The sequence below is a fragment of the Tetrao urogallus genome, assembly GCF_951394365.1.
Source record: "Tetrao urogallus genome assembly, chromosome: 7".
NCBI lineage: Eukaryota > Metazoa > Chordata > Aves > Galliformes > Phasianidae > Tetrao > Tetrao urogallus.
Genome location: NC_136820.1, coordinates 24,646,373 through 24,667,540, shown reverse-complemented (window position 1 = coordinate 24,667,540; position 21,168 = coordinate 24,646,373). Strand labels below are relative to the sequence as shown.

General features: G+C 35.2%; 1 protein-coding gene across 7 annotated transcripts in view; it reads right to left on the bottom strand.

The window, feature by feature from the left end:
- The window catches only part of ETV1 (ETS variant transcription factor 1), a gene marked incomplete at both ends in the record, with an annotated part of 61,276 nt that overhangs the window by 39,549 nt on the left and 559 nt on the right, over window positions 1-21,168 (bottom strand). For 2 of the 7 annotated variants that reach the window (XM_079537989.1, XM_079537992.1), the window contains 3 exons: window positions 9,270-9,323; window positions 19,083-19,130; window positions 20,839-20,926. In XM_079537989.1, coding sequence (XP_079394115.1) covers window positions 9,270-9,323; window positions 19,083-19,130; window positions 20,839-20,926 — 190 coding nt within the window. Of the gene's footprint in view, window positions 1-9,269; window positions 9,324-18,554; window positions 18,616-19,082; window positions 19,131-20,838; window positions 20,927-21,168 lie in introns of those variants that run through there. The other 5 variants (XM_079537993.1, XM_079537995.1, XM_079537991.1 and 2 more) reach the window with 4 other exon arrangements.

Here is a 21,168-nt window from a genome sequence, read left to right as displayed (position 1 = left end):
AAGTTCACTACCAAATTCACACTGGAAAAGCTGCCGGCCATTGAAATGAGTCAACAATAATACTCAGCTCAAAGTTTTTATCACTAGTTCAACAGGGAAACAAAGAAGCCATTGACAAAAAGTGGTTACCTCTGGGAACATAAAGTCAGGACTTCAAGTCACTCGATATTGAAAGAGGAAAGAGCAAAGTGCTCTTTTGTAAGCTGGTGGAATTTTGACCACCTGCAATCCGGCTTTGATTCTCAGCACAGATGCTTAAGGCTTTTGCCACTCCTTAAAGCATCCTTACTGTATAGGGGAATCACAACAGAGAACTAAGAACCACTGTATACTCTATATATTTTTTCAGAAGCCCATTTTTCCTGATGTTGTATGACTGTTTTATACATTCATGCAATCAGCAAGACTGAAAATTACATGGCATGTATATTTCTTATTTACAGAACATACACAGATGCAGAGTATTCACATTGTATAAATCTAGTTCATAAATTCTACTCCCAGATATTTGAAACGTTTGGTCTTTACTGAACATTTGCAATTTTTTTTACAGTCTCTTTTGTCTCCATTTATATTGGTGCTTTGGTCATGTAAAATTCTCTTTACAGATGGGTTAATAAGAAAATATTGCACAGTTTTAACATGAAGATATTCAAATAAGACAAAAAAAAAAACAATTTATTTTTTGAAGGTATACATTAGAAACAACAAAAAAACAACATTTGAGCAAAGAGGATCCAGTTAATAAGACTAGGAATTTTTTCTGCACATGTAAATTGTCAAATGTCCTCAGCGACTACTCATAACATATAAATTTGAAGACAACAACCTGGCCAGTCAGTAACCTTCCTATTCACTGACTGCAGGACTTGGCAGTAAATGTCACTGCTAAAAAATATTTCACTACATTAACTTACTGGCAACCACATTTGCTGAATAAGTTCATAAACAGCCACAGGGAAAAATAAATAAATAAATAAATAAATAAAGACAACCAGAAATAAATTTGCTAATGATTCACTCTTTCCTAACATGCATAATCCTCAGCTTACAGAACAAATAGACACATAAGAATAAACATATTCTTTACCAAGACAGTTCACTTTTCTCTTCACCTCAAATCAAGGTCAAGCTGTAATCCAGTAACAGAGAAGAGAAATGTATCAAAAACAAGATCAAGGAGAGTAAGTAAAAGAATCCTTCTCAGGAAAAAGATTGGAGCACATGCCTTTAAAAAGGAACCCGTTTTCCATTCACAAGTTTATATGACTTTTAGCTTATTTCTAGAAAAAAAAAACATTGACCAGTTCTACAACTCAGAAAGCTTGTCTGTTAGTAAGCTGAGTACAACAAATATCATTATTTATACATATCAACTTATAAATGGTTCCTCCCAAGTACATCTCAGCACTAACGTTCATAGGACCACAACAAAAGGACACAGAACCTAAACCGAGGGGTATATTTTCCTGTTTGCAGAAGCTAGAAAATTGTTACTACATGCTATAAATGCACCACATGCATCTCCAGTGCTTAATTGATGTTTTGAAGCTGTCACTCTCTCCTCCCTTTTTTCCTGCTATAGCCTGTGAAAACTTTATGGCAGTTTGTGGGAGAGACTTCTGTCTTCAGTTGCTGAGATAGCAAGACAAAAAAAAATGACAGACTGTAAAAACATTTTACCAAAGGAAACACATGAAAAAAAGAAGTGGATTCCACTTTCAGACTACCTCTTTATTTTACGCCATCCCAGAGCTTGTGGATTTTCAAATCATTATTTAGGCTGCTCTTGCAATACAATAACTGTTTTGCAAAAATACTGCATTAAAAACAGCTTAAGGAGGGTGACTATTTTGTATTAATCACGAAGACCCTACAATCTGCCTTGTTTGGTTTTGATTTCTCTGTGAAAATGCAGTAGAAAAAAAATTCTGCATACTTAGTTTAATATAACTGGAGATTAACAGATGCTCTAATACATATACATGCTCCTGATGAAATTAACTAAACAACTATTCTGTTTTAAAACAGAAATAACTGTTATGTTAAGAAAATAATGCCAGGACTACAAGTTACAGCATCAAACCTGCCTCTATTTCCACAGATGGGATCTTCACAGTGTCCTTATGGGGAGGGAAGGAGGGGAAGCTTCCTTAGAGAGGAAATGGAAAGTTTTTTCGAAACTGAAAATTCAACATTTTGAATAAAATATGTGTAATGCTTTTTGTTTTTATGTAAACAGACCTCAGGAAGTGATCTGACAGCCTTAAGAAATTACCATTTGAAAGAAAAAAGGTCTACATGCTTCATCTTTGATCTAAGAGACAGATTTATCACAGGACAGGATGACTGAAGTTTATTCATTAGCAGATAACCTCCACATGCAACCTAAGCCTTTAATCTGCAACAAAACAGCAAATGAAGATGGGCTCTCAGGAAAAAGCACCAAGTCAGCTTGGTCTGGCAGGGACACACAAGTGGAAAGCTAGGGATACGCTGAGCAATAAAAATCCCACAATAACAGCCCCATACAGTTGCTTGGGCTCCTCCATACGACAGCACTGCAGATCACCAGGTTCACATGTGACCCAGTGCAGTTCAGCCACATCTAAATAACATGGTTGCACTATCACTGTTGGGATGCCTGTGGTACCTTTCACAATAAAATTCCCATCACAGCATGCAGAGAACTCTGAAAGGAATAGCTTCAGCTTTGAAAGCTTCAAGATGCAAAAGCCACAGGCTCAATGCTGCCCTGTCATTTGTTCCTCAGTGCCATTGAGGAATACTGCATAATTTCGGACTCAGTGCTACCAGTATGATTCAGGATAACTTAAATCTTTGCTCATTCAATACTGGAAATGTAGCACAAAAATACAGGCATAAAAGCAAATAAACAGAAACTAGTTATTAAAACTAAGACAAACAATTGTCCACAAATTCTCTGCCTTTAAGGTAACAAGTTAAAGGCCTTAGAGTTCACCATTTGTGTCTTAGTAAAACATTTTCAAGAATTAAACCTTGTGATTATGGAATAGGTCACGACAATGGCAGAATCCTCTAGAAGAAGTAGCAGAAAAAAAACCCAAAAACATCCATGTTAACATGGGATAATGCCCAGCAACCAACCACAAAACAAGCCACAGTTTTCTGAAAGACACCAATTACTAATTTCTTTTGAATAAAAAATAAAAAGACAGAGAGAGAGAAAGGGAAATTAACAGTTGATTTATATTATTATAAATAAATACAAATATAACGGTTCTGTCCTGCTTTAAATAAAGGAAGCAAGTGCTCAGGGACACCATAAAAGAAGTGGGTCAATCTAAGGCAACTGTGAAGGGAGATAAGGTGGTCAACATCAACTCAGTCTGACTTCTCCAGCTCTTACAACAGCAATTGCGTTGGACTCTCTTTGTGAAATGCTTTTGAGATCTCTAGATAACTGATAATTAAGAAAGCTGTGTACCTCACAGCAGAGTGATACATGCATTCCTGCACCTACTTCAAACAGAGAAACAGAGATGTTAAGCAGCATGCCCAAGGTCATGCAAACTTACAGCGCTGCAACTCTCACAGCCTTTTAAGAAGAATCTCTTAGCGGAGCATACTCTTAAACAAATAAATAAATGTATGTGTATTTGACAACGTCTGACCTATGAAAGGAAGTAGTTTTAAAGTCGAGTGGCAAGAAACAAAGCACAGCTGCAGCAGAAAGCACTACCAGCTGAGCACCAAGAAGAGCTAGTATCACTTTGCAGGACATTTGTCAGACTGTGTTCTGCAGTACTTCACTTGAAGAAATACTTAAAGGAAAGGTGATTCCAGCAGTCTCTAAAGAAAAAAGAACAGCAGAAAAAAATAAATCCTGAAGGCACATAGGCTTTGAGCAACTTGCCACATACAGAAAACCAAAACACTACCAACTGTGATTTCTAGGACATCGTGCACTACCAAGATATGACTACCAGATGCCAATGTACTGAATCATCACGTTAAAAATGTTGACGGTTTTTTTCAGTCCACTTTTTTTTCTTCCAAGACGCTGCAAAATCAAACTATTCTATAGCACAAACAAAAACAAAACCCAGCAAACAGATCTCCTTCTGACTTCAATACACACATCAGAACTTACATTTTTTCTAGTATTTTATACTCCATTCTAGTTGTGTACTTTCCCCCTCAAAATATGTCAAAATATGTGAAAATTACCCTTTGCCAATTGCTCACCAGCTCTTGTTGTACTGAAGCAGATACAAAGTGCTCTTTCAGATGGTATAATTCATTTTTGAAATTTAAGTCACAGGGAGAAAGAAAACAAACAGCATTTTTCACTTCATAGTGTGAAAAAGCTGCACATGATTTTGCATGCTGCAAACACGTAAATAAATATTAAAGCTTTTCCTCATTTAAACTGCATTTGGAATATCCTAAGCCATTAGTTAAAATGACAGAAGAATACAGCTACCTGAAGCCTATGTAAAGAATCTCTCTTTAACAGGCTTTTAAAGATTGCAAGCCAGAGCATTTAAAAAGCACATGCCTGAATAATTTAAGGCTCCTGGCATCTACATTGAAAGAGCTCTTTTGGAGGAAAGGGGAAAAAAAAAAAAAAAAAAAAAAAAAAAAAAAAAAAAGAGAAAGAATAAAGGTCTTGAAAGATCAGCAACAAATTTACTACTAAAAACTATTTTTTTCCTATCTTAAAATTTAATCAGACATTAAGGAGCAGGGATTTTGCAGCCAGCCCTTCCCATTTATTGTCAACAGGCTATGGTCTAACATTAACATTTACCACCTGGCAGTGCTAACACTGTGATGGTCAGGGAAAAAATATAGATACCAAATGAAAGAGCAGGAAGGACACTGATCAAGAACATGAAGCACAGTGCAAACTTTGATGAACAAAAATTCAATAATAAAAAATAAAAAGCTAGAGTTTATCAAGAATTTTAAATAGGTAACCTATATTTTAGGGCAAAAAAGGAAGGAAAACAAAAAAAGAAGAACAGATCAGTATAAATACAAATTATTTTAAAATAACAAAACATGATTAAGACACAAGACAACCGGGTTCAGTGCAGGGAATCGCCGCTTATTACCAGTAGCACCAAAGTCAAATTACAAATCAGTGTACTGTTGACAATACCAAGTTTTCTCTGCCAGATACATCCTTTAGACATCAGCAAATCCTACCTACTTCCTCTTGTGTCTGTCAAAGAAATCATCCAAACACTGTGAGCAAGCAATCTTCACCTCAACAGCTATTAACTTCAAGCAAACTGAACCTTTTATTCATTTTTACTCCCAGATCGCAACGTCCTTGCAGTTCCACAATATCTGAAAGCTTTGCCACAGATGCCAGCCAGTTCAATATCTGGCTCCTCCTCAGTGTATGAAAATGGACTGGCAACAATAGGAAACCTTATCTGAGGAAGTTAACACAGGTTATCCTTCTTGACATGTAAATAGAGACTTTATACAGACAGAAAACAGCTTAACTAAGTCTTAGGAATGAGATAAGAATTCAGAAAAAGTATCACACACAAATGTCGTCAAAAAAAAAAAAAAGAAAGAAAAGAAAAAGCTCTTTTTTTTTTTTTTTTTTTTTTTTTGAGAAACAAACTACATTTTTCCTTTATGAAACTTTTGACATAATTGCTAAAACAGGAGTCATGAGGAAGTCACTCAACAATGCAGCAAACAGGCTGGTGGCTGCAGTGGATTCAGAAAGACAAAACATACACGTCTTTTAGTGGACTTTGCATTTCTTTAAAGAAAAAACATGAAAGAGTAATAATATTACACTATTATTACACTATTTAATATGTAATTTTCATTACACAAGTTTTTCTTGTGTAATTGCAAGCTGAAAACATCTTTTTGAGACTCATTTCTCTCCCATAGAACTCACAAAGTTTGGTTGCTACAGAAAGCAGAAGGTTACAAGAACCTAAACAGTGATTTTGTTTTTCAAATTTCAGCAGAACTTCAGGGTGGTTATTACCTACTCTTCATTCTACTCACCAATCTAAACTACAAAACAGTTATTTGTAATACATACTCAAGGATAGAAGTTGTATAGTAAGAAGATAATACAAGATAGGTCTTTGGACACTGAGAAAAATGAAAGGTTGGAAGTGTAAACATGCCTAATATTTCTCTGTGAGGAAGCCATATTTCACTTCTCTTTCCAAAGGCATAATGGAGTAACAAAATAACTTTAAACAAGTAAACTTAAGTTTAAAGCATTAAGGAGAACCTCAACTAGCTGGATCCCTAGCTAGTAGGAATATATGTAATCTCAGCAATGTCAATAATATGACATGAAGTTATGCTAGCTGTTGATCTCACTCATAACATCTAGAGCCCACACCTAACCATAAATACATGAATTATGTTTGCTTTTTTAAAACTGATTGAAGCTTAATAACAACTTATATTTGAAATATTCATGGACTCAAGTTAGCTTTGAAGTTAAATACTTAAGTGGATAAAGTGGACTGTATATCTAATCTTAACTAAATGTTTCCCTTAGTTACTAATACCAGTGAAGTTTCACTAGTTAAAATCATTATTACAGAGAAGAAATGCAAAGCCCACAGCACATTAAGGGGTATTTAATCCTGCTCATTGCCAGGACACAGTACATGTTCTTGGCAGTAACAGCTCCTCCACTATGTTCCCCATCTTTGCTTCAAGATTTGACAGAGTGATTTCTAAGCAAGATTTTAACTACAGTTTCCCGACACCGACACTGTTACAATCTTTCTGACTTTCTTACTTCTTTCAGTGTTGCAAGTTTCAATTTAAGACCACAAACTTAGTTGTAAAGCCCATTCAGCAAGGAATGAAGTTAGAAGTGAAGTGTCGTATCACTAAGACTGTTCCTGGGCTATAGTTGAGCCCATAGTGGAGCCCATCAGTTTTCTTTATATATTCTGCAAACCACACTCACACCTTATCTGTACATAACACCATAAATGAGCTTTGTCCAGAAAATTTAAATGAGGCTAGAGAAATAAAATGCACCAAAAATGCTGGTGGACCACAATTTGGTTGCCTCTGGAATAGTAAATGACCACAACAGTGGTGTAACATTTGTGTCCATCACCATTTTTTGGCTCAATTGGCTGTAATAAAGCCTATGCAGGTGCACATTTTGCAATGAAAACTCACCCATCCTCTCTCTGTTAAAAAGTAAAAAAGTAAAAAGCAGTAAGGGAATAAAATAAAACAAAACAAAACAAAACAAAACAAAACAAAATAAAATAAAATAAAATAAAATAAAATAAAATAAAATAAAATATTAAATGAAAAACCCAAATGTTCCTGCCAGTCTCCTGCCAGTAACAGGGTGTGCACTGTATAGACTTATAGATTATATATAGTAAGTAATTATAATACAGTTTGAAGGCAGGTTTAGATGCTAGAGAAAACAGTCACTACCGTGACACTTCTGCAACAGTAATTTCCCCATGGCTTTGGTTATGTTCATCTCCATTCCTGTTTAGCAGAGCCCACAGCAACATACATTATATCCATGTATATGTCTGAAACTCTATAACCTTTGCCAGAGTAACTCTCCAGGAAGCTCTTCTGACCTTTACTTAAGATAAAGAAAGTAAGTGAAATGAAGAAATAAATGTTCCTTTGATAATACTGTGTAAGCTGTGGCTAAGGAACTTTGAAATACAACAGCATTAATGAAATAGCCATATTAGGAGAATTTCTTTATCGCCAAAAGCAATGACAAGCTTCAATGGGGCTTTTCATTCACAGGCCACAAATTATTTTCCAAGAATCATTGACTTGTTTTGTAACGATAATTGTGGGTTAATAGAAGCCCTTAACTGTACTTTGTACTCTTACACAAAGGATGTATGCATACAGGACTATATCTGAACCCAGCTCCATATGTAGGATAAGGTAATTAATTTTCAACATAGAAACAGTTTCAGTTTTCAGATTATAGAATAAAAAAAAATTAATTGTGAAGGCATAGATGAAAAAATGTTATAAAGGGCAACCCTAATAGTGATTAAACTTGTTGGTTGGTATTCGTACAGGAACTTGTAGAGAAAAACAAAAACTAAATTGTTCTTCTGCAGGTATACTATCAGCATCCAGGAGAAGTCATATTTATATATTATCTCTACAAAACATTGTCATATTGCTTTAAGAATATTTTTTTTCAGCGTATATATTTAAGTAATGGAAAAAAAATTGATACAAGATTCATAAGAAAACTCAACAACTCTGATTTTATTTTTTAGAGGTTAAATACTATTGTAATGCAATTGTTTCAGATCTCTCTAATTTTAATTCCAACATATCAGTACACAACTATATTTAACAGCTACCTGGTTTCGCAAACTGCAGTAATTTACTCTGATGGGATAAATTATTTAAGTTATTTAGCAAAATGGAAAGCTACCACGCATTCCACTGCAGTCAGCAGACAGTGCTGAGAAAAGATCTGATGATGGAGAGAAGTCGTGCCGCAAGGAAAGATGAGCGCGAAGCAGCCATAAGTCTGTGACTTTGTCATACAGCATTTCTCTTCCGTATTTTTAATGCCCTTGCAACCACCCAGTTACACAGACCAGCAGGTACAGTGAAGGAGAGCAAGCATTTAACAGAATATCAGCAGCAGTTCAATAGATAACAAGCAAGATTTGAGGGGTATGGAGTAACAAAAAAAACTATAGGCACACTTTAAGTGAACTAGTAACCAATACAAAGCATCCAGTTTGACATAACTACTGCTTTCTCCTTTTGATTCAAGGCAAAGTTTCATCTGAGTAACAAAAAACCACGTTAGAATGACTTAAAAATGCCCCAGCAGTGGCTGTGCTTGATTATCTGAAGACTTTTCTTTTTTTATTCATATACAAAAGCTATTGAGCAGCCTGATTTCTGCCTGGGACAATTGTCTGCTACATCCCCCCAGCCCAGCATCCTTCTCCTTACACCAAGGGAAAGAAAGAGCCTCTCTGCCCTCAGGCAGGACCTGTTCCTCGCTTCCTTGGGGTCGGGAAGGACAGGAGCTGGACCCTGCTAAAGGTTAAACCTTCAGCCCAAGCAGTCCTTTTTGGCTGCGTGTCAAGTTGCCACTTGCTTTATCTGTTCCTCACGCTGATGTCACTGCCCGGCAAAAGGCACCACCACATGACCGCGGATGACACAATAAATAACAAATACAAAGAGCCAAATATAAATATACAAGGACATATTTTTAAGAAAGCGATGATTCATTCTGTACTTACAACTTTCAGCCTGATAGTCTGGCACAAACTGCTCGTCATTGTCAGGTACCTGAGCTGAAGAAAGGAAAACAAAAACGAAAAACAAACAGACAAAAAAAAAACAAAAACAAAAAAAAAAACAAAAAAAAAACAAAAAAAAAAAACGAAAAAAAAAACGAGGAAAGAATTAAAAGAAGCCATTAAAGCATAAATAAAGATTCTTGTGCTTAATTTGAAGCATAGCCAAGATTAAAATTAGAATTTTTTTTTCTCTCATTGTTGGCCATGAAAATCAGGCATGAAAATCAGGCAAGCGGCTTGGTTCTGTACTGGACAAGCTGCAGGGTGAAGCTGCATGGTGCAGCCCTGCTAAGGGATGCTGGGGATGGGAAGGCTGCTGCTGGCACCACGCTCTGCACCTGCCGAAATCCTGCCATGCTCATTTGCAAAAACGTCTGCACGGAAAGCACCAAATCCTAGTGTTTAACACCTATGCATCTTTAACCCCAAGCTACTGCATCTTTGGCAAACTTAAAAATGATTCCAGTTTTTCATGGCAGCCAGCCAACTCAGTAGGGTTCTTTTTGTTATTATTTTAAATACTCAAAAAGAGTTATTTTAGCAGACCACAGAATTGCTGGTTCAATAACAACATTTCAGACACTGAAAAAAAACATACTTATTTAAACAAGAATCATTATTAACATCCATTCAACTTTTCTGAGATCATCTTAGCTTTTAAGAAACTTTCATCACAAATCTGAGCCATAAAATACGATCATTTCATGGTCTGCTGATACATAATATTGCTTCTGTGGTACCATGCCTCCTTCTCATTGTGTACCTAAGACATTAGTTGTAGTGTCTTGTAATCTCATTAGAAGCATTTAAGCTGAAACACCACTAAGTGTATATCATAGGTGAGTACATTTGGAGAGTGGCATCCTCAGAGCACAACTGGCCCTTGCTACATCCTACAGAGATCCAGCTTACCGTGTCTGAACTCCGTCATCCTTTGCTCAATGCACACTAACTACATTCCTCACTGCAAAGCTTCATAAAGTTATCTGCTAGAACATATTTTAATTTACACACTTCTTGTCTAAAGAGAAGCAAATAATTCACATGACCTTAATTAAAAGTTAACATCTGCCATGATGTGCTTACCCAATAAGATTCAAGAGGTAAATACAGGTCGTACAATAATTTATTGAAACAGTAGCTATCAAACGAATAAAAACGGTAAATGATAAAATGTAACTTCAGTGCCTTAGAGAGCCCTTTCCAGTTTAAGGTACGTAAGTTCTCCTTTATATTTATGCAATTGCTACTAGCTTGAACGGCATTTATTTGAATTAAAAATACATATTTAATTACAACTATTTTCACTGTGCTCTTCAGTACTCTTTTTGGACCAGGTCTCTTACTCAGGAAATAGCTCTAATCACTTAACTGGGAGGTTTATATCCCTGGGTAAAGACTCCAGAATCAGGTTCATCATACTGAAAATTTATTTGCTCTCAATTTTAAAACAAATGTTTAAAGTCTTAGTTTCTTAATTGTAGCAAATATCGCTTAAGAACAAATGACCTTGGGAGCTCTGCAAACACTGACTTTAAAGGAAGTGAAGGTAAGATAAATATATGAAGAGTAATTCATATTACCTGAAAAAAAAAAAATAAGAAGAAGAAGAAAAAAAAAAGCATTGCTATTGTTGTTTTGTTAGTTTTTTGCGGTCAACTTACTGTGATCTACTCTCCTAACAGAAGTCTGTCTCGGAGGCCACATTAGCTCCTGAAAGTTTGAAGTTGTGTATGTAATTTACCAAACCAAATATTTCTAGTATTTTTGATGCATTAAATTTCTCTTTCCAATAGGGAAAACACTGGACTTTTACCAGAAATTAACTGAAGGACAATACAAGCCCAAACATTAATACAATGAAATTTCTGACATTTCATGCAATTCACTACATGTGAATGTTAGACACTTTCCTAACTAAAATGCCAAATATATGACCATCACTGAAGAATCCAATTATGAAATCAAGTTCCGGATTTTTCATATTTCCAATTGTTTTCAAAAGATTTGTGCATACATTCACAGTTAAAAGTAATTCCATCAAGTAATTTCTTGTTTACAGAAGACACATCCCACACATTGTTCTTAAGCCAGCTATCATTTTCACATGCAGCAAGGAGGCTAGAATGATTCTAATTTTATTATATGAACACAAGAGCATATATACATGTACGTCAATTTGTGAAGCCGGGATATTTGAAAAAGGCTAAATGAAACAAAAAAAAACTCCTGCTGAAAACAAGTTTAGTGATTGCAGAACTGGGACAGCAATCTTATATAAGTTTCTAGAGCATATTCTGTGTGCCGGACTGCTTCACAGTGATTTATTGTGTCTCCAGCAGTTTAACCTGACTTACTTCAAGTAAATCTTATATTTAATATATTAGTAAATGAGGTCTGGATTAAACAAGAAAAATACTTTTTTCATTGATCCCCCAAAATTATGAAGACATATTTAACAGAGATTAAGGCGCATCATTTTATCAGTGCTCTAGAAAGAGATGGAGACTGCTGTCAAAGTGTATTTTAAATACAATATTGACACAGCCTTAGAAGTCTCTGTAGGATAAGGACTGCAATAAGACAAAAGTGTTTAAAACTATGCCAAATATAAACAAAACAAAGCATAACGTCCAAATGTTCAACCTGGTAACGTTTCCTACCAGAATCTATTTCTGAGGTACCGATGGTATTAAACTGAGCCAGCAAGTCTAAACACAGAAATTAAAAGGACCCACTATCTGTTAAAGACGAGAACTTAAATTATTCCTTCAGTTAACCTGGTATCACTTTTTTTTAAATAGCAAAATTGCAACTCACACATAATCATACTGCAGAAATGCAAAGGACCATCAGCCCAAAACACGGGCTTCTTCCAACAGCATCTTGCTGTGAGAAGCCAAACGGTCTGGATACATCATCCCATTACTCAAAGGGAAGAGGGCTTTTATACATTCAGTTTGGATAATTACACATAGCCTTTGCAGCAAATTAAAAGGACAGGTAAAGACACTTTAACATGAATGTCTGAAAGGAAAATGTAACTTGCAGTGTTGCAACTGTCTGCACATTTATATACGCATGACATTCATTTCCTCTTTTCTTTTATTCACAAATACTGCAATTCAGCAAGACTGCTATAAAATCTTCATTGGACTTCTGTTAACGTACTCAGTACAGGACACAATGCATAAATCACCAAAACTTTTTTCTTCTACTTTGTCTTTCAGAGGAAAATTGAAAAAGATACCTGAAACAATCATCTAACTGAGCTCATTCCCTGAGCTACCTAATTATGGGGGTTGAGAAGGGAAGCGTATACCAAAAGAGTAATAAAAGGTTTTGAAGGATATTAAGCACGTGGCTTTTACTGCTAATAGCAGAAGCAGCAACATCAGTTCATTCCACATTCAAAGTCAGAAAGTCTCACAATCCTGGAGCAGACAACATCTGCAGCAAGCTTTCCAGTTCTGTCTAGATTATTACCAAAAGTTTTCTTTTTCCTCTTATTAAAGCTATAATGTCTCAAGAGCACTTGGGAAGTGTAGAAAAATGTTAATGATAATCTCGAGGACATTATCAGTTTAGATTTTACAGCTTCACTACCTACTCAGTTAAATTCAGTTTGTGAAAAACAAACGTTTGCAGCACAAAAATGCTTAAGATTTGTTTGCAGTTTTCAGAGTTTTAAAAAGCCTTTAAAAAGCTGAACTGTGGCACATTTTGCAGAGGCAATGAGTTCAAAAACAGGGATAAAAAAAAAAAAAGAAGTTTTAAATTAGGGCCTGTTACCTTGCTTTCCCTGCAAGTAAACAAAAATAAAAAGTCCCCATGAACAAGCATCCAGGACAAAAGGAGTTAATATTTAATTAAAACCAGCTCTATCCACTGTAACAATGACCTGGAGCCAAACAAGGCAGAAGATGTATGAGTCATTCTTTCTGCCAGTGAATGAGACAGCTGATCTCCGAAGCAATTCCTCAAGACAAGCAGTCAGAACTGGAGTTCTGCCTCCATTCACAAAAACACAGTCCAGCACGAACCATGTGGCCCCAACCACAAGCTTTTCATGTCACACCCTTCCAGAAAGCTACAGCAAAGTAAACTTGAACTTTAGGCATAAACACACTGATTTCACTGCTTTGTCTCAAGACGTAGCACAGACCTGCCGAGGAACATATTTAATAAATGAAAAGTTAAGCGAGCTATAAAGGGCTTAAATTTAACTCTTCCTTCTCCTGATTACAAACAGCTTTGTAAAGCAGAACTGCACTCCAGGGAAAGGTGTTCTTGTTTAAAAACATCAACTTTTTTTTTTTTTTTTTTTTTTTTAAAGAAAACAAGGAGCTGCAAACCTCCTTGCTTCACTTAAAACTTTATTTTGAGTATCATGACACTTCCTCTGGTGCTGTGTTCTCTGACCTCAAGCTACACTTTTAGAGCTAAGAGCCATTTGTTTTAAAATATCACAGATTTATTCAAAGTGCCAAAAGAAATTTAAATTGACAGGAAATTATACATAGCCAGTAGTGTTTTAGCTGGAGCTAAAATAAGACTTTCAGGCCTCAGAAGTAATGAGTCTACTTAGTTCTCAGTTTTCTTTGATTGTCAGTTCTCAGTATCTGAAAGATTATATACATTCTAATATTCCTGAAATAATGGGGTGGTAGGGAGAGGGGTGGTATGCCTTTTGGGTTTTGCTGTTTGTTTTCTTTTTTTTTTTCTTTCTTTTTTTTTTTTTCTTTTTTTTTTTTTCCAGAGGAACAACTGTTTCTAACAAAGGAGCATTCAGAAGCAGCACAGTGACAAATTTCAAGATGATAAAAAAAAAAATATTTCCCATAAGCACTGGATTTACTGTCAAAACAACCCCAAACTCTTTTTACATAAGTGAGATGCTCTGACTAATAAACTTAAATGCAGTTCAAAACTAGCTCCAGATCTCAAAATTCTTCCTTATGTGAATAATCCCTAGGAATATGAAGATGGGTTTGCAGAATCTGTTCTTCATTTGGTACTATACTAAAAATGAGAAAAAAGCTTATGAGGAACACTCTCATTTAACACTATGCTACATCTCCTCATAGTTTGCAGACCCCACTACGCCTTTGAAAATTATTATTTTGAATAAAAGAAATTTACTTTTCCAGCAAACAAGAAAAATCTTAGAATGTTTATTACTATACAAACTTTTAGACTCGTAGATTTCTGGTGGTTTTATTTGTTTTGGATTTCTTATTAAAAGAAAACACAGACACCCATCCCATTTTGCTTAATCTCACTTTTCCCCGTTTTTTGTCCTTAAGTACTTAAGAGTTATGAGTTTCTGAAAGCCAAATCTGTCAGACTACTAGAATCTATAAAAGAAGCTATTCTCTGAATCACAAATCCCAAAATGAAAATTTTTTCACTGCTTTTTAAAGTATGCCCATTCGGGTAGATCTCTGCTATTATTATTATCCGCATTAAGGCATCCTTTCTTGAGTATTTTTTACTCCTAGGAAAACATGGATAGTCCCCAAATATGGCTACGTTGTATTCGCTGGCTAAATTTTACAACTTTCTGACAGAAAACAAGTTAGGCATAGTAAACCACTACACAGCTTCACTGATTTAAATAAAACCACTTTAACTACACAAATATTTGATAACTTTCTTTTATTAGAAGTGATGCTTTGAGAACTAGAAACTGGTCATTTTCATACCTCCTAGTTGAAGGAGTAAACTAGATGTCAACACAAGATTAGACATCACCACTACATTGGTGCATCCTCCACAGGCGACCAGAGGGCAGAAACTCATTTCCTAAAGTCCAGCTCAAATGTAGGAATTAGTTATCTGGGAGAAATAATTCATTTTCAGATACCAAGAAACAGTGCTTAAATCCTGGTAGCCGGCAGTACTCATTTTAACTAAGCTGTTGTAGAGACATGAACCCGTTAGTGTAGCCATTATTATTTCAAACCACTTAGTTTTCACTTAAGCCTTTTGTATTTTTTCAAGCCATGCAACATAAAGTTTTATTTTTTTTCAGTTTACTACCATCTGAGGAATGGATTATCTACCACTTTAGGAAGCAGATCTACTGCATACATTTCTTATTTGCTTGGGATGCTTTTTACATATCTTTAACACAGTGTAGGAGGAACTTGTATCTGAAAGAGTAATTTTTAATAAAAAAATTGTTTCTTGTTTAATCTATTATTCTCCCAAAACTAGATGCTTTTACCATGCAAAGGAGGCTTTCACTCACTAAGAATTTCATTCCTCTCTTCTTTTTGTTCCAGAATCAGAACTAACAGCTACCACGATGAGATAACATTAGATTAATATTTCAACAAATTTTTTCAAATCACTGAACAATTGCTATCTGACAAACCCAATCTAATTCCAAATACATGAAATCAATAAAGTCATCTTCTAATTTTATCATGACAAAATGTTGCCATCAAGTTATTTAAACATAAAACTAAAGATAATATCTGAATAATATTTGTCTTGGTTAGCAACAGGCAATTTTAACTATTTCCTTTCAAGTTCGAAGGTTGAAGCAATTATTAAAGATTTCCAACTTCACTTTTCTGGCATCAGAAATCACTTATTATCTATATTCAGTCCTGCATAACAATCAACATGAAGAAACCTTATTTAGAGTAAGTTTTATATAAAAATAATTTTGACTCTTACTTGCACACTCAATACTACAATGTAAAATGCAAAACTCACTTCCACAAAGATCTATGCAGTTAGTGGAATATGCCTCTAAGTTTTCTGCAAATAGCATTCAGCTTGTTAATTATGGAGTAATAAAATATTAAAGAGGTTACTAGATTGTTTACATTTTGCATTAATTCTTCAATATACGAGAACCTTGACCGCTTTCAGTAGGAAAAGAATACATTTCTATTGTGTATGCTACCAACTTTTCACATATGACAGTAACAGTAAATACAGGTGACATTAACTGATCTCCAGGCTAAATTATGTGTTACAGTACGGGTAACTTCAGGAAAAATAAGAGCAAACAAACAAACAAGCAACAAAAAACAAAAGCAGCAAGCATTCTTTGCATGTAATAAAATGCAGCTCACTTTCTTCTCCTAACTAATAAGTAGATGTTTGACCTGGTTACTCCCCAGTGGGGATCTGAACTCGTGGGAGAAACCTGGTCAGCTGCCACTGCTTTTCTTAAAAAGGGTCAAGATGTTTTAAAATTTCATGGTCATTTCCCTGGCTCCAGAGCATTATGAAAAGAAATATGTAAACATTACTGACTCTGCCAAATTGGCAGACTAAGAGCCTATGAAGGTCCAGAAGAACATAAATGGACACATCTAACAAGGGGTAAACAAGTCTGACTTTGAAATTGGTTTCCTGGCTAAGCTCAACCATGTAGACATTTAAGCAGAGCCACAATATTCTCAAACACCAGTATGTTATAAAGACTATCAAAACCAGTTGGTCTGTGTGTGTGTGTGTGTGTGTGTGTTTGGTTGTTTTCCAATAAATTATTATGCTCAAGTTAAGAAACCAATATTTGATTTTCTGATCTTGATTTTTTGGGATTTTAGCTTACCCTTTAGGAAAGCTGTGAAAAGTTTTATGGAAGAGATAAAAAACATGGCATGGCCTTAAACATACAAATTTCTTTAAGTAAGAAAAGTCAGTAATAGTTTTAGTTTAAATATGTTGTCAAAAAACACAGTTAAAACATTTTACACATTAATGCCGCTACACGAAAACAAAACCTTTTTCTGTTTCTTTTTTTTATTTTCAAGTACTTACCAGATGACGCTAATCTAGACACCTTTCTCTCTCAAATCCTATCTAAATTTATTAAGTGAGGCACACTCAACTAAAGGGGAAAAAAAAAGGCTTTGATACAATTCATTCTAGTCTAAAGTAGGCAGTGCCTGTAGAATAAAAACTGCCATTACGGTAATTTATGTACCTACAGAAATGATTAAATCAATTTTAAATTCCATATTATTTTTCAAACTTACATTATCTGCACATGCTTTATGAATCTGTCTGTATTTTTCTGATTTACGATCAAAGAAATCTAATCATTTTCAGAAACAAAAATGTTCATCCCACTAAAAAAATCAAGCTAAAAGTTCCCTCTATCCAAAAAATAATATCTTTTGAATAGCATTTTAACTTACTTCTGGCTAATTAAAATGAATGAGCTGATATAAAATAAAAAGAGCCTTTTAAAATTACCACAGAGACAGATACAGTTGTAGTTGATCATTATACTAGAAAAACCTATCTTCTTATAGGACATTCTGTTTTCAATGTTTGGGAAAGAATCTTACTAATTCATAGAAACATAACGTCTGCTCCACAAATTTAAAAAGCACTTTTTAATTACATACCAAATAGCTACATGCTAAAAATAATGCTAGGGAAAAAAACATCAGCAAAATAAACAGTCCCCCACACCTTATTTGCAGGTTAAGAACTTGACTAACTACATATAAAGCTACTGAAAAAAAAAAAAAAAAAAAAAAAAAAAACAGTTTGAAACCAAGTAATCACCAGCAACATTTCCCTCTTTCTATGAAAAGCAGCAGCAAGCAGCTCACCCCACCGTCTCTCCCTTCCAAAGGATCTGAGCATCTATTCTATAAACAACTATGCATAGTCCAGTGCATAATAAAAATGAAACATATGTGAATATCCATATCCATTTTTATCAGGATAAATTTGGAAAAATTATCTTAGTTTGCATCAAAATCCGATTTCAGAAGTTTACTTTAAAATTTCATCCAGTAATATTCAGAAGAGAAAATGCATAAAAATCTTTACGCTTGAAATAAATAGTATTGTAAATACAAAGAAAAAAAGAAATCAGGAAGCATTGCAGATGAGAACAAATGCTCTTATAAGCAGAAAGCTCCCTTGCATTTTGTTAAAGTTCTCTTATAACAGCAGCTCATCTTTTTTCCTTGGTAAATTAATCTTTCAACAGCTACTCTAAATTCAGATTTCTAAATTATTGTTTTTAAGCTTTCTCTCTTCAGCAGAATGTGCTCTGAAAGATTATTCAAAATACTTAAAAGCAGAAACAGGTGCAAAAAAGACCGATGTCAGTTTTCTAATCACCCAATACACAATCTCATAACTACAAATCAGAAGAAATGCATGCAAAATATTTAAAAGCAAATAAAAGAAAAAAAAAAAAAAGCAAGAAATAATACTTTTTAAGTATTCCATACACACCTAATGTTCTGTGTTGTGAACAAGGTGGAAAGAAGACACTTGCACTTAAATCTTGAAGCATCCCGTCCCGATGAACCCAGGGAAACTAATTTCTGCCATCAGAAAGTACTCCACCAGAACACCAAATAATTATATGTGCTGCTCTAAAGGAAACAGCAAGCCCAGTTCTGGCTGTATGTAGTCTCTCGAGGTACAATAATATAAACCTGATCAATTGCAATTAAAATCTGAACAGAGGCTTAGAACTTGAAGTCTTGGTGCATTAGTTCTTGCCAAAAGCAGATGTGATTGTGAGCTGGAAGCAATTTCTCCTGGTAATTTGTGATGACACTGGGTAGAGCAGCCCCAGAGTCCCCAAAGACAAACTCATCAGAGGCTCTAATGTATGCATGACACATGAGGTGGCTCTTTTAGAGCTCAATTAATTGGGCTGAACATTAAGACAGCAAGTTCAGGAGTTTTTTTTTTTTCTCCCTTCTTCCCCTCAGAGTTGTTTTTCCTCTTTTTACAAGCAGTTTTTTCCCTTACCTTCTGCAAGCCATGTCTCCTGTAATTGGCTCAGATCTTGAAAGAGTTCTGCAAAAAGATGAAGGGATAAAAGACTCATACCTTTAATCTCTTCGTAAGATTAATATATACTCAAAAATATCTTTTTCCTGAAGAACAGCATATGTGAATTCTATTTTGGTAGTCAAACATATAGACAAAGATATTTTCGGGTTGCAGTTAATGATTTCTCTACACCTCTATAATACTTACTGTATTATTTTATCAGTTCTTGAAATAATAACAGAATATTAACCAAGTTCTACAGTGCAGTAGGCTTATTCAGCAACACACAGAGAGGCTAAAACTGCTAGTCTTTCTAATACAGGTGAACTATTTCTACTTATATGACCCAGGCCTCCTCCTGCAATATCCATCCGGATAAAGCTCTCTTGGAATTCAGCACAAGTTCTCCCTGTCCAGACTGAATATTTTTATTAGCAGGGTTGTAACTATCATATAAAAATTTTGAAGCAAAGGCCTGAGGAGCTGCAACAGCAAAGAGAAATGGAAAATCTTCTTTCTGTACTTCACCTTATGTTTTACTTTATATGACAAGAGAACTAGCACTATTTCCTGCATACTACACTTATTGTACTTATTTAAAGTGAAACTACTTTCTCCCAAGACTGCATTTTGCAGAAGAAAAACCTTTTTGCAGTTCACTGAAATTGGTCGCTTATAAAAGTGCAAACAAGAGCAGCATTCAGATCATTTGCAAAGCCCCAAAACGCAGTTACGAAAATTCTGTTTACGGACAACGAGTAGGATATTTGAACTGACAAATGGTTTATTTTTAATTTACCGTATTTTGAAAGCGACTTCCTCTTTTCTGAATGCTGACAGTTTACTATTTACATACACTTAAATGACAGAGCCTATTCATTTTTCCTCTCGACTGATACCTCATGTTAGAAATCTTTTAACTGAAAATCAGGAAGCTGTTTTCTTTTCAATTTGCATCAGAAAAAAACTTTTCTAAGCAAATAAGTAGGGTTTTAAAAAGTATCTCAGCGAGTCCTCACCCTGCTACGATTTATATGGGGGTATTGTTAGCCCCTGAGTGCTCTCCTATATGCCTATCATACTCAGAAGGGTGTAAGAGAGCATGTCTACTGACCTTGTAACCTAGAGAAGTGACAAGCAGACTACAGATCTCAAGCCCTGGTTATGTCAGCTACCAATGTGAACAAGTTACAAAACTTTGGCTCTCAAAATATCTTCTGTCTTGGTCTTCCTTAACTGAACTTACCAGGGTTTTTAACCCTATCATTGTTATGCTGGCACAACAGCAGCAGCTATACCACAAGGCAAAAGTGCATCTCCACACCAGCATTTCTGTTCCTACTCTCACCAGTGAGCATACACCAGTGGAAAAGAGTGAGGGAACATGGAAAGCTCTGAATCTCATGAGGCCTGAAGGAGATAAACCAGGTGCACTCTGTCCATGACTTGTCTGAGATGCTGCAAAGTCTTGGCCTCAGTGCATGACATTCGTGTGCCGCATGCGCAGCAATACCTAAAATGCAACAGGGTAAGTCAAGGAAAGAATATCAGCTTCATCAGTTTATTGCCTTTGCCAGTTTGTTTTGCAACAGTAAATGCAATTTTCTTGTCTTGTTTATTCAGATAGATCTAGATAAATATATTTCCAAAATAAATAAATAAAGAGCTCTCAAGAAAGCTTCTCTGCATTAGTAAGTAAAGGGGGAGGGTGGGAAGAAGAATAAGCCCTCACCTTCTGAATCATGAGCCAGGTCTCTGTTAATGAATTTTCTTTTCCTGACATTTGTCGGTCTCTCATTACAGTTTCTCCCACGCGGATTCTATAAACAGGAAAGATCAGTTACTTTAGAAATCTGAGGGTATTTTTTTTTTTCATTTAATCAAAAATACTCAAAGCCAGCACGAATTCTTTACATTTTCAAACAAGAAAATGATCTTCTTACAGCCTCAAGCTTCTAGCAGAAGATATTGCTGAGCACCTAACATCCTCCTAAAGATTCCTGTGTCTAAATGCAATATAATTCTAGCTATCCATGAAGATTTCTATTTGTGCAGACAAATA